Raw genomic sequence first — 15,909 nt, 5'->3', positions numbered from 1 at the left:
GGAAGAACTACTAAGAAATGCAAAATTAGTTCAACAATTCACAAAATGGGAGCCGTTTTCTCTAACTACACCCATGGACGCAAATGAACTCAGAAAAATGTAGTGGGAGGATTATGAGTAACGACTATTCTGTTCTCTTCTGTAATGTTTCGGGGTCAAAAATTAAGCTTCATGTTCAAATAATTCAATACAATAGTGTTGCTATGGTCTGAATCCGAACATGATCACCACCACCTAACACATGGTGTAATGTCGTCACCATTTGAGAACGCATCTTTAGAAAATGTTTCATTTATTTTAAAGTCTTATTCGTCACCAATATCGCTTACTGTTTCTTGTACATCCTACTAATGCTCGGTGTGAATGTGAGAGCGAATGTGGCTATCTTTCTGTGTTGCTGATCCCCGGACCTATCAGCTGGGATTGGCTCCAGCCGCCTCGTGACCCTGGTCAGGGTCTCTAGTCGGGATAAAGCGGGTATACTGTACTGTATATATATATAATGGGGGATGTTACTACTCCAATCCAGTAGGTGACGCTAACGCGTCAACTAACTAACCGTTAAAATGCACAACGAACAAGGAAAAGACCGGATGTTTATAGAAGATGTGAGTAGGCGTCGTTTTCAAAGCTCGTTAACGGCCGTTGTCTTGGTACTGTGTGTCTGAACCTGTCAACAATACAACACGACTTCTACCATAAGATGTCAACTTCACCGTTAATATTGGCCTGATGACCACTGAGCGGTTTGTGTGTAGGTGAGAACCTTTATCAGCAAATATGTTTGTTTACTAGGCTGTATGTTTGGCTGCTAACTGTTAGCCTAGCCCTTTTAAGTTTCGTCAGTTTAAGTTTGGTGTACTTATTAGAGGATTTACGCAAAGATTAGACTCTGTAAAAGATTGATTTTCTGCTGGTGAGTTCGGCACGACGTTATTTTCGTTTGAATCAAGAGTACTACTCCTAGTTGTCGTGTTAACCAAAATGTTGTTACCAAATACTTGTGACATTAAATGTGAACTTCACTGCCGGTGTAGTTATTATGAATAACAATGATTGAAAGAACGCGTATTTAACAATTTCTACATTTTCTGCATTATATTCTGTAAAAAAAAGTTCAAAAGTTGAATGGGTGTGTGTGTCGTCAAGTATACCTTATACGAAACCCATTCATTTTCCCATTCAAGGCATAGCATGTTAATGCGAGATTGCTTATTTCCATCATGGTAAAAAAAAAAAAAATACACAAAACATGTAACACAAGATAAAACAGTAAATTATGAAGGTCATTACTAAAACTTAAAGCCAAAGAAATACATTTTAAGTCTCCTAAATACAAGCAGATTTCATTCACAACATGACATCTTACTCTTGTTGTTCTTTCACATCTCTGTTTTATCTTTTACATTCAGGATTTTAGCTAACTCAGTTCCTTGAACTTAAAAGAATATTATGGACAACCTGGATTTCTCAGAAGAGGAAATTCAACAACAACTGGCTGTCCTGGGCTACAAAAATATACCAAAACACAGGCTGCTTGAATTCAAACAAGGTCAGACTCTCTATTTACAACTGAAGAAAATATTGCAGATATATAAAAAAAAAAAAATTAAAAAAAAAAAACAACATCTGTGATCTCCATGTTTTAATTATCACTTTTGTGTCATGTCAGATCTTGATGAGCTGATTCGACATGGGGATTGGAAAAGCCTGGCCTCACCGAATCAGATAGACACCAAATCTCCGATGCCTTCATCTCAGCCAAGTCCTCCTGCCTATGTGAAAGAAAAAGGTCAGCGCTCTTGGTTGAACCTCACTTTTTGATCATACCAACTGTATTTTAACGCTATAAAAACATACAAGCACATCAGAGTGTAGAAGTTTGTGCCTTAATTAGTTCTGTATGTCATCTCTATGTTTTTTTCTCCACAGTTAGTCAATGGAACTTCGAAGGCTCTGGTGAAAGAATTTTCTTACGTGCGCGCAAAGCAGACCATAGCAGACAGGTACGTTTTAACCACCGCTGTACCCAATATGTTTTTATTTTTTATTAATGCCGTAGTCGACATGATACCACAAGTCCCTCAGAAACTAGGGAGGGCATCTTTGTAGTCACTAAACTGCATTGAAAACTGCAGATGTGTTTGAATTTTGTACAATTTGAATATGCCATTGTCTTACGGAATTGTGAAAAAAAAACTGCTTGAAGCTGAAATATTTGTTCTAATTGAAGAATGTATTTTAAAAAGTAATTATTAAACTCACCGTCAGGAAATAACCTCGCAGAATTCAACCTCCTTGATAGGGTATGAAACTTGACCATTCTCTAAGGAGGAAGGCGTCCATGTTGTCAAACCTGATAAAAATGAATACAAGAGCAATATTTTGATTGGACAAACAAATGTGGAAACGGACACACTTTTGATATTGTTGGACCAATATGACTGATTAATGTTCAATGTGACACAGGTGCTCACCACATGTGAGAACAGAGACTATGGACAAGAGCAGGGACGCCAGGACTCCTACGCTCAACACTCCATCGCGCCAAAGCTCCAGCTTCCTCCAGGCGCTCCGGTCAGGCTTCAGGCGGAACCACATCTGGAGGACAGCCGGCGAGCACCGCTCTCCGACAGCTTCACATCTTCCCCAGACATCCAGGAGAGATGCTTCATCAAGAGAAAAGTTCTGCGGTAATTTAAAACTCCTATCCACCATCACACATGCATGAGCCCAAGTCTGTCTTTGTCCATGTATCCAAATGTCTCTCCTTTCAGTCATTCATTTGTTTGTCCAAACTTAATTTTTGTCTTAATTGTTAAACCGGCCCTGAAAAATACAGCTGAATGTTTGTCTGGGGTGTAAAAATCAACTGAATATCAGACAAAACAGAAAGCATCTAAAACGTGTGGTTGTATCCGTGTATAAGAAGGGATCCAAATTTGTTTGAATTAATTGTTTGCAGTGTATTTGGCAGATTCTATTTTAAAGAAACTGAAATTTGAAAAGTGACCAAAATCCAGCTTTCATCCCTTATCCTTTTACATAAAGTGGAAGACAGAGATCTATTTTCTGAGTTTTGGTTCAATGCTGAATCAATTACTTAAAGAACAACTGCACTACAGTGGTAAATTAAACAACTGTGTCATGGAGCTGTTGCCTAAAAAAATATTGCTAATGATGATAATTTCTTCTACTCAAATAGTTACATTACACTTCCCATAAATATTCTTTTTGCTGTGCTAATCTATCAAATATGTTTTGTAATTAGATTCAAGCTCATCTTTCTGAAAATAGTGTTGTTCTGAGTAGCAGGCAGAGAAGTCAAAATCATATTCAGTTTATAGTGAAATACTGCAGTACTGTAGTCCTGAAAATGTATCAATAAATGACCAAAATAATCCAATTTATCCAAGCTCTAATCATTTTCTGAATCCTTTTTTAAATATTCAACTATTAATTTCTGCCATGGTAAACAAAAACGGAATGTGTGATACATCTGTAACACAAAGTAAAATTGTATAACACTGACTTTTTTCCTCAGGAAATATCGAGGACAGTCGCTTGTCTGCGATGAATCAGTCTACAGTGACGACTCAGGTGACGTAGACCTCACTGTATTTAAAGGAATCCTTCTAAGGTCTTTTGAATATCTGCTTTGATTTTGATTGATTTGTTCAATATTGATGCTAAATATTATTACAGAGTGCTTTTTACAAGGAGTAAATAGACTTCAATTTTAAGATGGAAACAAATGTTGAAACTCGAGGCCACAAATTACCATAAGTGAGCCAAAATAAAAACCAACCGTAGGAACACAAGCAAAACAAACAAGGAGATAATTAGCATTGCTAAACATGTATGTAGGATATTAAAAACTGCTGTGAATCGCCAGAAATGGAACAATCTGCCCCTCAACTGTTAAATAGACGTTTAGAAATATCAAATAGAAGGAATAAATGATAAAAAGCAGAGATGTTATCCCTTTGACCACCTGCAGTGGGGGCTGTTTCAGCAGTGAGGCTCTTGGATATTAGCTAATCCTCTTAGATCCTTCCTTAAGCCCTCGACCTCCACACATCACACGCTCAACATACCTTTGCAGGAGGCAACGCGGCACCATGTACAAGATGTATAACACTCAGTGGGACGATGAGAGCAACGACGGCAAGAATTCGCTCAGCTCCTCTTTTTGGTCCGATGGAGAGAAGCAAGAAGAGGACGAGGAGGAAGAGATTGAGGGAGTGCTTGACTACAAACCTGTTGACAACGCAGAGGACACTTCAGAGGAGGAAAAGCCAGAGCTGAACAACCCGCGGCTCTTCACTAGAGAGAGTTCAAAAGAGGGAAGCGAGGAGGAAGACGAGGACGAGGTGGATGAGGCAGATGAAAGTTGTAACAGCAGCTCAGATAGTCGAGCACCAAGTCTGATGACCTCTGGTTACGGCACGTACAGACCAGAGGAGCAGGAGGGAGGAGACTACAGAGACGACAACACCATAACCGAGTTCGACCAGGACAGTCAGGGCGATCTGTCTGAGATGAGAGACGATGAAGAGGACAATCGGTCACTTGGTGGCTATTGCCAGTTTGATATTGTACCTACACATGAGCCAGACTTCAATGAGACTACGGGGTGTTTGTTGGCGGACAGGAAACTTGTCGCTAATGTAGCGTGTTGTGGAGACGATGGTCCAAATGAAGAGAGAGACGTGAAAGGAGAGGATGAGGAGAAATCAGAGGAAGAGCTACATAAAAACACAGAAACGAACGCAACATCAGAGAAACAAGTTCCTATAGAGACCAAAGACAGACTCCTGTTGGATGAGAAGCATTCGGAAGATGGGAGTGATCTGAAAGAGGGTGAAAAACAAGAAGAGGTGCTTGACCTTCAGGAAGTGAATAACGTGGAGACGGAAGTCGAGGACAAAGTGGCGTCCGAAGATCCAGACGAGTCTTCAAGCCACAAAGACATCAAGTTCATCGACTCCAGAGTGGAGATGAGCCGGATGACGTACGACAAGATGTGTGCAGAGTGGGAAGGAAACCTCAGACAGAAGACTGGTAGATTCTTCTCTCTGAAACAGCAACCTTTGTGTTACCTTGTTTTACTTTGAGACACCATTGGTATTTTAGTATCAGGCAATAAAAAAAGGCTTTAAAAAAAAAAAATCTAAATATTCACTGCCATTGAGGACATGGCTGTTAGTGTTGGCTGCTTACCTGAAATAGAGCACCAAAACTTGGTAAATATTTGTCACCGAATATAAACATGAAACATAAAATAGTTTCTGCCATTTTGAAGAAAGTAACACAACAAAATGTATGCTTATTTTCTTAATTTGATTGTTTGTTTATCCAACTCTAACTACTAACATTTACCTGAAGGGGTTACAAATTATGAAAGCTCTTTATAGGGTTAAAAACAAACTCTAGGATCAACATAAATGAAAAATAATCAGCAGAACGCTACACTACTTTTTATGTTTTCCTTTTTTCTCTGACAATCTTTTGGCAAATTTTTTCTGTTAAAAATCAGCTACATTTTGAGGCATATGTAGAGATGTTGTATTTCCTGAGTGGACTGTGCTGTAATAGAATAATGTTCAAAGTCCGTCTGGTGGTCCAGACACTCACGGCACAGTTCAGTATTTTTTATCAGCGACTTAGTAAACTCAGTCATTATTAAACATTTAAAACTGGATTCCTTTCTAGTGGATGCAGTTGAAAAGATCCTCCATGTTTGAAGATGTATAAAAATGAACTGCTTTCAATAGTAATTTGTGTCTGATGTAAATTTACCATGAAAAAGTTAACTTTTTAAAAATTCCTTAAAATTACATGCAGGCCTCGTCCTCCATTGAAAAATCCAGTGTCTATGAATGTGCCAATATTTTTCATTTTAAAATGTTTAATTATGTCTCCTTGTCAAAAGGACATTGGTAATATATGTGCAATGCAATCTTCAAGTTTCAACATCATCCTAAGACGTCTATTAGACAAGGATTGGCTTCCAAGGTAGTCACCACGTCAAAAACTGCTTCCATGAGGCTCAGAGAAACTTTCCACTTTCAGCAGAAGAATCAGAACCAGAACAGTTTCTACAGGGTGTCGAACTCTGAACATACATCATTTTGCACAGCGAAGCTCAAGCGTCCAAGAGTAAAATATCTGATTGGTTGATAGTGTGTTTGTTTGCAGATGCAACGAGCTGTCTGGAAGAGCAACTGGCTGACCTTCATTTGTCCACATCAGCTCCTCAGGACTGTGAGTCACAGAATGAGGCTGGAACCGATCAGAGCTCCAACACCGACGGTATCTCTTTGGGCGCCTTTGAATCCTACGTTCGAGGCATGGTGGGTGGTGTTATTAGTGTTAGTGAAGATGAAAACTGCAATTTCTTTATATGAGGCCATTTTCATCTGGCCTACTTTTAGACATTAATAGATGTTTGAAGATGTCCTGTCATTTCCTTCCTGACAGACTCGAGCTCCGAGTGATTTTGATCTTCGGCCCAAACCCAAATCCTGTAAGTCAACGGCAACATAATGTACCAACGCCTGTTGTTTTTACAACCCCAATTCCAAAAAGAGTTGTGACGCTGTGTAAAATGTAAATAAAAACAGAATGCAATGATTTGCAAATCACATAAACCAATATTTTATTGCAGACAGACTAAAATCTTTGGTCTATTTGCAATTAAATATGGATTTATGGGATTTGCAAATAATTGCATTCTGGGTTTTTTTTATTTACATTTTACACACCATCACTAGTTTTTCAGAAACAGGGTTGTATAATGACACTTAACAAACCTGTGTACAATCTATCAAATGAATTTATGTTTCAGTCATCCGACCAGTGATTAGTCAACAAACCATAAAGAAGAGCGACCCGGTGACCAAGTGAGTTACAAACCTCTCTGGAAATGATTCAGGACCCACAGTTCTATTTTCAAGGCTCAAACCAATGAGGTAACAGGATGCCAAAAGATCCTGAGAATTTGCTTTACTACCATGTTGTTCTCAACCATCCCAAAGTAGCCCTTATCTGTTTCATACAACGCTCCAACAGCCTACGTGTTTAAAGCGGTGGAGCGCTGAAATGGCCCTATTAAAATGATAAGACTATCTACCCCTTGTTCAAACACACCTCTGGACAAAGGCAGCTGGAATTTGGATAAAGAAAAAATAACGTTGTATAATGCAATACAATGTTATTTTTCCCTCATTGTATATCATACAATGCAGTATGATATACTTGAGTTAAAACCGAAGCATAACTAAACCATTTTTATTTCTATCAGATTCGTCCTGATGTGACAGTTAACTCATTCGTTCATGTGCTTTTTCTCATCTCTGCAGGTATTTCCAATATAAGCAACTCTGGGAAATGTTCAAACTTCCTGGAGAAAAAGACAGGCGAGCCGTCCGCTGGGAGATAAAGGTATGAAAACATTTCTGCAATGGACGTCGTAAAGTAAAACAGTCATTCTATCAAGCCATCAGATACCGTCATACATAGTTGTATGTATAATACCACTATCTTTACCTTTTTGCTCTTGTGGGATGAGACACTTAATGTGCTTCACGTTCAGTTTACTTTTATATCAAATTATTTATATAAATGATCCAATTCAAGTTCCATTTCTGTGACAGGCGGCAGTAGTTTGCTGTAGTTGGTAGAAATGGTGACTACCTATGAAACAGCCACAGTGACACTGCAGTCAGCAACATGACACGTTGGTATTGACCATGTTTCTGTATGTTTGCCGATTACTTTCAGGAAAGACTTGCATACCAGCCTCCACCAGTAAGTCATTTCCCTTTATTCTCTCCCTGAAGCAGCATTAGGTGATGATTTTGTGTGCAGGTATTTTTTTGACTTTTGGCTTGGAGTCCTTTTAGTACAAAAAGATATTGCGAAGGTGTCACTTGTATAAAAAAAATTAAATTAAAAACTCAACACAGCACAAGTTGCAGTCTGAGTGGATCAGACTCAAAACAATCAGACTGACGGTACCATAAAGCTCTGGCTCAAATTCCAGAGGTTATTTAAAGGTCGCACACTGCCGCTAGTCGCTTTTCTTTCTTTATTTTTTTTACAGTAGGACACATTCTTGTCTGTACACCATGTTTGTGTACTGCTGTGGTGATGGATACACTCTGAAGGGAGTTAGAGGTAACACTGCATTCACAGCAAAATTTCAAGTTGTGGAACTTTTATCATGTACGACAAAGATTTCTGACATCCGAACAAACAGAGTGATGTGTCCTTCTCCAACTATCCTTAAATGACCTGAGGACTGAGATTGATTTAAGCTTTCCTGGTGCACAAGAGCTCACGTTGAGTGTCCATCAGGGATGCATGTTTATGCTGGCTGAGCCATGTGTTGCCTTTTGCGTTGGTGTACTTGCATGAACCTCGGTTGGGACTCAAGAAGTCTGATGTGGAAAAACTGACCTGCTTCACTGTGAAAGTAGCTTAAGTCTTGTTTTGTTTTGTTGTGTTGCAGCCTAAACCTCGGAAAGTTTACGTTCCCAACACCTACATTGTGCCCACAGAGAAGAAACGCTTGGCGCTCCGCTGGGAAATCCGGAACGATTTGGCCAACGGTTTCCTTCCACACAAATTCAACTGCCAATTTTAAGCAATTTTTTAAAAGTACTTTGAATAAAATTTTGCATTGTTTTTTATTATTAGAACTATTTGTCATTGACTTTGTTGCACATAACATAAAGAAAACATCTGGCTTTCTGTCAACGGTAAATATATTACAAGTCATTTCTTCTAAGGGAAGTCGGAGTAGGGCAGCTTGAATGGGTACAGAGGTGTGTAACGCTGGTCGTGCCAAAGCAACTTGTCTTCAAGAAACTTGACGGTTTCCAGGGTGAGGACGATGGCTTCATGTTTCAGCATGCTGTGGACATTCAGACCTGACGAAGAAAAGATGGGGGGGGTCAAATTTGAACTTGTATAGAAGGCATAAGTCACGCAACTCTCCTTTATTACAAACAATATTTACTGAGAACGCCTGATTTCAAAGGATGATCTAAAAACTGACTGCTGACCAAGATCAAATCTGGTTCTACATTAAAAGAAATGTTGCTGAGCATTGAGCTCTCATAGAGGTCAGCTCCACTAATTTGATGAAGCAAACTGCATGGCAATTATTATTATTATTATTACCAAAACTATTACTTTAACATGAGTGAAGGGCATGAATAGACCACAGAAAATGTATTGTACGTATGGAAAAAAATATTTAAAAAATATCAGGAATCTGTTAAATCCAGTGACAACAAAAATATAGCTGGGTGCTAACTCACCAACGGCTGGAATGATGTTCACCGTCTTTAGGTCCGCTGTGGCCCGAAGGATGTTTTCAGGAAATTCTTCCCCTCTAAGAGCAACAAGAAAAACTTTAGCACTGAGAAGCAATGAGACAATCCAGTTACCAACGTGGAGGTTCAAATTCATTTTTAAAGTTTTATCTACTAGATGATATACAGGAGCCTCGCTGTAGAAACTCACACATCGACAATTAACACAGACTCTCCCCAGTTTCTGTGTCTGATGAGGTCCAGCAGGTACTGAGGGTCTGGTGTGGGGATGTTCAGGGAGTCCACGATGTGAAGATAGTCCTGCAGAAACAGACAACTTTATAGCAAGAAATATTATTTTCTAATATCCTACGACTGCCGCGACTTTTTTGAAAACTGGCCTCAGAAACATTTTAACAATACTAATTTCTAAATTACGATAAAATTACCTTTACTAAATTAACTAAATTTCACCACTGTGGGATTAATAAAGTCTAAAGTGTTTACTGGGGTGAACGTTACCGTTTCATTGGTCTAAAATTTGGGATATTTAAGAAAATGATTTTTCCGTAAAAAGCCCCCGCTCACGACATATTTAGGCCACATTTTTTTAACAAGCTAAGTAAAGGAATGATCATCCAAATTGTTATGCATTTACAAATCACATTTTCATTGAATTATTTTTTTCAAATAATGGCAATTATGACCCTCTAAATTCCAGTATCAGCTGGTTGCTATGTTTGCAGTTGAAAACGCAGCCTGTCGAGGTTTAAGTTACCTGAGCCATCTTGGTACTCAGCGCCACTTTGAGTCCTTGCACTCGAATTTTCATGGGTAACATGTAGTAGTAACTGGTCGGCCCTCTGGGTCCGTGAGACACCCCGCCTGAGTGAAACATATCGGCTGTCAGACTCACTGATTTCCAACATGCAATATCCCTCCAGATCAAACAACTGAAGGAAGAACGTGTATTTGTTTATGTGACTCATGACGACGGTTGTTGAGAAAAAACACAGAATCTCATAGGCCTGGCTTGTGTGGTATTTTAACAATGAAACAGATTCATTTTCATTCATCTTAAAACAGAAGAGGCAGCAGCCAAATCAAGCATAGACATTCGAGTGCACTTTACAATAAAACCAGAAATATTCACCTCCTCTCCATATCGGTGATCGAATGCTTCCATGGCGAGCTCGTCCACTTCCTTTCTGTTTCCAGGGTTTCCTGCCTCCACCTCTGACCTCTGACCTGATCTTTGTGTGGGCGTGACTCTTAAGAGATCAAGACAACTGTTAGTCAAATCTGAATAGTATTCTCTTTTTGTTCAACCATGAATCTCACTGCTTAAGTAATCCATGTTGAATATATTTGTTTATGAATACCTTTAAATCAGAGTTACATTCATTGTCGAAGCCTTTGAACATATAATAATAATAATAAATAATAATAATAAAAGACAAAAAAAAAAATTGTTTTAGGTTTTACTTTACTTTCCAACCAAATCTCTTGTTACTGATGTGCACTGCATTTTTAGTTTGCTGGTTGGGATGATTACAAAAGTTGAGATGTAAATAAAAAGTGCAATGACTTGCAAATCATGCAAACCCATATTCAAAGGAAAATAGACCAAAGACTACATATCAAAGGTTAAAACTGAGAAATGTCATGGCTTTGTGAAAACGATATGCTCCTCTTTAATTTGTCGCCAGCAACACAATTAAAAAAAGTTGGGACATGGGCATGTTTACCACTGTGTTGTGTCACCTCTTCTTCTAACAACACTCTACACATGCCACAAGACCAGTTGCTAAAGTTTTGAATGTGAAATGTTGTCCCATTCTTGCCTGATATAGGATTTCAGCTGCTCAACAATTCAGGGTCTCCTTTGTTGTATTTTTCAATTTATGATGTGCCACCTGTTTTCAATGTGTGTGACAGGTCTGGATTGCAGGCAGGCCAGTTTAACAATAATTGTTCCTTTTCAGATGTGGAAGCTACCCATGCCATGTGCACGAATGCACCCCCATACCATCACGGAGGCTGGCTTTTTAACTGTCCTCATAACAAGCTGGGTGGTCCCTCTCCTCTTTAGCCCAGAGGACATGGTGTCCATGATTTCCAAAAATAATTTTGATTCGTTAGACCACAGGATGGTTTTCCACTTTGCCTCGGTCCATCTTAAATGAGCTCAGACCCAGAAAAGGCGGCGGTGTTTCTGGATCATATATGTTAACTTTATATAACTATGCTCACAGACAATTGTTTTCAGAAGTGTTCCTGAGCCCATGCAAGGATTTCCACCACAGAATTGTGTCTGTTTTTCATGCAGTACCACTGGTACCGAAGATCACGGTCATCCAATATTGGTTTTCAGCCTTGCCTCTTGTGTACAGAGATTTATCCTGATTCTCAGAATCTTTTAATGATATTATGTACCAGAGAGGATGAAATCTCCAAACTATTTGCTACCTGTTACAAATTGACCTAATTAGTTGTGAGCTGTTTTACCACGTGCTTCATTTAGCGTTACATACGTTTTCCAGTCTGTTGTTGACCCTGTCCCAGCTTTTTTGAAATGTGTGGACGGCATCAAATTTAAAATGTGCATATATTTTTCATAAAATAATAACATTTCTCAGTGTCAACATTTGATATGTTGCAAATCATTGTATTCCATTTTTATTTACATTTTACACAACGTCCAAACCATTTTGCAAACGGGGTTGTAGGTATCTGTTGCTAACATTGCGGTTAAAATAAATTAAAAGATGTGTGTGTATTTCCACAATCACAAAGTTCAAAAACAAAGAGTCAACTGATGTAATTTGACCTTTTATTGCAACACCAATTGTTACGTATATATTATACGAGTTTGTTTTTATTTACCAAATGTTACTGACTCAGCATCAGCTTTGCAACACTTGCAATAGCAAGGATTTCCACCACAGAATTTACCACGTGCTTCATGTAGCTTTGCAACACTTGCAACAGCAAGTGTTGCAAAGCTGATGCTGAGCTTAAAAAAAGCTTAGGTATGTGGTCTGGGTTAATCAATCATGCACTAAATGCTTTGAGTTACTTTTTATTAAAAATGAGAAAATTTGTAACTTACAATCCTTTTGTAATTTCTCTGCCATCTTTCAACATCGTGTAGAATATCGAGCCTGAGAACCAAAAATAACTCATATTTCAGTGGATCTTCAGCAAGATGGGTTCAAAGTTGCAGACTGTAGCTTGAAATTGCTCAGCTTTACCTCGGAGGCACCGCAAAGACATCCGGGTGGAGCTCAGCCAAACCCAACGGCTCGCTGTCCTGCTTTTCCAGAGACTCCACCCATGTCTGCAGGAGTTTCAGGTGAGCAGGCACGACAGCTTGGCACCTCCTCAGAAGAGGCAGCGAGCAGTCTGCAGGGGGAGGGGAACGCTCTGCGAGAGGACAAAAAAGAGCAGTCAGTGATGGACACTTCACACTCTGTTCATACTAAAAGTTTTCAATGACAGTTTCCTTCATCCCTTAATGATATAAATGCTACATGCAGAAAAAAAAATATAATATTCGACATTTGGTGTGTAAATAATTTAAAGGTGCTGGAAAAATGTATTTTATATTGAACTTCAAACACCAAATTACCTTAACATTCAACTCAGGTTTAGATTGACATATTTATCGAAGCCACAAGTTTTAGACTTACTTAATCTGGCAGGATCCACGAGGTTGTCGGGCAGCAGTAAATTTGGAGGCAGAGCGCTCTCCCGACAGAACGATGAGGCAAACTGAAAAGGGGAGGAATAAAGAGACAACTTGAGAATGACTAAAGATTACAACAAAAAAACAGGTTGATTTCTGTTAACATCCAGCAGGACTTGCAAGACCCTGAGAATGTTACTTTAGTCGAGCTTACTAGTTTCACCGTTTTACTGGATAAATTCTGGCTGAGCCTGCTGTACAACAGAAAATAAAATACGGTTTTATATTTGAGCTGTTGAAATAATGGCACATAAAAATAAGTTATGACAGCTGGGAGTGATGTATAAGAATAATGTGTTTAGTCTTAACAGTCAAAAACCAAAAATGTTCAACTGAGAAATGCAGCAATGGCACAAGTTTTATAAACTGTAGTAAGCAAATGCTTTCTAATACTTAAACAAATATGAGGTTTTTTTAAACAAGGATAAATTGGCAGCCATTGGGTTAAGTGATTAATGATTTAAATCCTTTATCAAGAAAGATTCTTCCAAAAAGGGTTTCTGCATCTCTTCTTGTTATAAATTGAATATTAGAATTTGACAACGTTAACTTCAGCTCCAGGAAATTCTGCTTTGCCAGACCCTGTGTTTTTTGTTGTTGTAGTTATTTAATTAATTTTGGGTATTTCACAGATTAATTTGATTTGTTTGGGAGATTCAGTGCGCATAATTAGGAAATGTAATATATATAATTATGTTTACATTAGTGTATAATCACCTGAACCTCGTGTTTTAAATACCTCAGAAGAGTTGATATCTACTTTGGGGTCGGTCTTCTCCCACAGAGCCCACCATATTTCTCCAGTAACTCAGATGGGACGAACCAAACACCGGTTCTAGAGAAGGTCTTTTGTGTTTTTCACAACCTGTGTAAATTCTCTTATGTAGAGGGTAAGGGGAGGGGTCACCGTTGGCATCCTGCTCAATTATCTTTAATTGTTACGCTTTAGTTAAAAAGTGCATTATCAAGAAAAGAAAAATGTTAAATCAGCAATCAAATAATTTGAAACAGAATAGAGAATCTGTGATAAAAATAAAAGTTGCAGCCCTAAATGATTAAAGTAATTTAGTCCTAAATTTCTATAATTGAGAAATCTACCAGTTCTTTCTCAATTAACTTATAAAACAACAACAACAACAACAAAAACTCATCCAAAAATAGTAAAAAAAAAAAAAAATTTAAAATGCCCATCAGAATTAGCCTGAACATTCAAAAAGTTACTGTTAAGCTTCAATGGTTAACATAAAGACCACAATCCAAACCTGAAGTTTCTAGTCATGGACTCAAACCTACATTTCAAAATCTACATTAACACTTTACCAAGATCCAAGACTACATCAGCTCAACGCACAGTGACACAGAGCGATGCAAGAAGGGAATTCCCTTCCAAATTACATTTCACAACAAAGGAATATATATATATATATATTTTATTTTTTTTTAAATAAATGCTAAAATAGCACTACCTGAGAAGAAACTTTGTTAAATGATGATATTTATCTGGTTGATCACGGTGGATCCAATCGGAGCAGGTCTTTGTATATCCTTGTGTTTGTGTCATTTAAAATGGTGTCAATTGTTTGTTGTTTTATTTAGTTAGTAAAACAATGTATGAGTTGGGTAAAGTGTATCTTTGTATTGTCACTAGGTAAATTATGAAGAAACCCAGGAAGAGTAGTTGCTGCTATGCAAAAACATAATGAGGTTAGGTTAGGTTAGGTTAGGTTAGGTTAGGGTTAGGTTAGGTTAGGTTAGGTTAGGTTAGGGTTAGGTTAGGTTAGGTTAGGGTAGGGTAGGTTAGGTTAGGGTTAGGTTAGGTAAGGTTAGGTTAGGGTTAGGTTAGGTAGGTTAGGTTAGGTTAGGTTAGGTTAGGGTTAGGTTAGGTAGGTTAGGTTAGGTTAGGTATTTACTTTATTAATCCCCGAGGGGAATTTTTTTCGCTACAGCAGCATACAGGAAGCAACAAGATAATAATAGAAAATCAATAAAATAGTAGTAAAATAGCAGTAAAAAAATATAAAATGCACAGTATATACAGTACAGTATATATCTATATATATTATATACAATATAATGTATACAATGTATATATATAATATAATGAGGATGTAAATAAACAATTACAAAATAAGCTGTCGTAAGCTGAAGCACTGTGAAGTGCTCGTTGAAATACCTACCAGGCCAATACGTGGGCTAATAGGTTATATGTTGTGTACACCGACGGATCGTGACACATGACTTGCAGATATTAGAAAGATGACCTGAGTTAACATGTTTGATGCAGCGAGGTGTTGAGTCTGAACCGTATATCGATATAAACTGGCTGTTCGTGTTTCTCACCCTTTTAGCGACTCCTCTGCCACAAACTGCGAAAGAAAGTCGAAGCATTTCCGCTCAGGTTTCTTCTACAATCACACACACATTTAGTTTCCTCTTAAATCATTTGAAATAAAACATCATAAACGGATTCAAACGCTGCACGAAAGGTCGTGGACAGACTTCTCGAAGCGTGGCGATGGCGCATGTTTGTGACGTCGTTCTACACAGTAGTGCCATCTGGCGGTTGGAGGTGGTTAAAGCGCCTTTTCTAGTATAAAACCTCCGTTTCGTGTGATTGTTATAACGTCAATAAAACATTTTTACATTACATTTAATATTATAAAAATGTAAAGGTAAAAAGGTATCCTACTCTTTCAAACTCGAAAGAACTGATAACCATTGCTTACATTTTAATGCTGAATCTAAATGTTGCCAGGGGTCTGTTTTGTAAAATTTTTACCTTACACATAAACACTTGTACGATGAGACAAATTATAATTTATTTTCTATTTTTATTTT

The 15,909-nt window shown here is 38.1% G+C and overlaps 2 protein-coding genes across 3 annotated transcripts; one reads left to right on the top strand and one right to left on the bottom strand.

Moving 5' to 3' along the window:
* Positions 1 to 621: 621 nt before the first annotated feature.
* Positions 622 to 8,705, top strand: hyls1 (HYLS1 centriolar and ciliogenesis associated). 2 transcript variants are annotated; one of them, XM_069689454.1, is made up of 12 exons: positions 622 to 754; positions 1,413 to 1,552; positions 1,673 to 1,792; positions 1,933 to 2,006; positions 2,470 to 2,693; positions 3,545 to 3,600; positions 6,202 to 6,356; positions 6,484 to 6,529; positions 6,851 to 6,905; positions 7,365 to 7,446; positions 7,786 to 7,812; positions 8,516 to 8,705. In XM_069689454.1, exons 2-12 carry the CDS (start codon positions 1,453 to 1,455, stop codon positions 8,648 to 8,650), a joined length of 1,074 nt encoding a protein of 357 aa, XP_069545555.1. In that variant the 5' UTR covers positions 622 to 754; positions 1,413 to 1,452; the 3' UTR covers positions 8,651 to 8,705. The 2 variants fall into 2 exon arrangements, with proteins under 2 accessions (XP_069545555.1, XP_069545554.1); XM_069689453.1 differs by having other exon boundaries at positions 622 to 758.
* mrpl4 (mitochondrial ribosomal protein L4) lies at positions 8,675 to 15,601 on the bottom strand. Its single transcript, XM_069689455.1, has 9 exons — positions 15,412 to 15,601; positions 13,016 to 13,097; positions 12,578 to 12,749; positions 12,436 to 12,487; positions 10,477 to 10,594; positions 10,102 to 10,208; positions 9,535 to 9,644; positions 9,330 to 9,403; positions 8,675 to 8,936 (listed from the first exon to the last, which is right to left on the bottom strand). Exons 1-9 carry the CDS (start codon positions 15,457 to 15,459, stop codon positions 8,791 to 8,793), a joined length of 909 nt encoding a protein of 302 aa, XP_069545556.1. The 5' UTR covers positions 15,460 to 15,601; the 3' UTR covers positions 8,675 to 8,790.
* Positions 15,602 to 15,909: the final 308 nt, after the last annotated feature.

Source organism: Brachyistius frenatus, unplaced genomic scaffold (assembly GCF_029030835.1).
Source record: "Brachyistius frenatus isolate BFR_SWC_R1_liver_20210118 unplaced genomic scaffold, ASM2903083v1 Contig_7, whole genome shotgun sequence".
Classification (NCBI taxonomy): domain Eukaryota; kingdom Metazoa; phylum Chordata; class Actinopteri; family Embiotocidae; genus Brachyistius; species Brachyistius frenatus.
The sequence above is the reverse complement of the archived record's forward strand: the minus strand, read 5'-3'. Positions and strand labels throughout refer to the sequence as shown.

Coding starts and splice junctions, on each gene's coding strand:
- hyls1 (XM_069689454.1), top strand. CDS start 1,453: ATGGACAACCTGGATTTCTCAGAAGAGGAAATTCAACAACAACTGGCT. Junction 2,007..2,469: donor AAGCAGACCATAGCAGACAG/GTACGTTTTAAC, acceptor AATGTGACACAG/GTGCTCACCACATGTGAGAA. Junction 6,357..6,483: donor AATCCTACGTTCGAGGCATG/GTGGGTGGTGTT, acceptor CCTTCCTGACAG/ACTCGAGCTCCGAGTGATTT.
- mrpl4 (XM_069689455.1), bottom strand. CDS start 15,459: ATGCTTCGACTTTCTTTCGCAGTTTGTGGCAGAGGAGTCGCTAAAAGG. Junction 12,488..12,577: donor GTCTTTGCGGTGCCTCCGAG/GTAAAGCTGAGC, acceptor TTTGGTTCTCAG/GCTCGATATTCTACACGATG. Junction 8,937..9,329: donor GAACATCATTCCAGCCGTTG/GTGAGTTAGCAC, acceptor TTTCTTCGTCAG/GTCTGAATGTCCACAGCATG.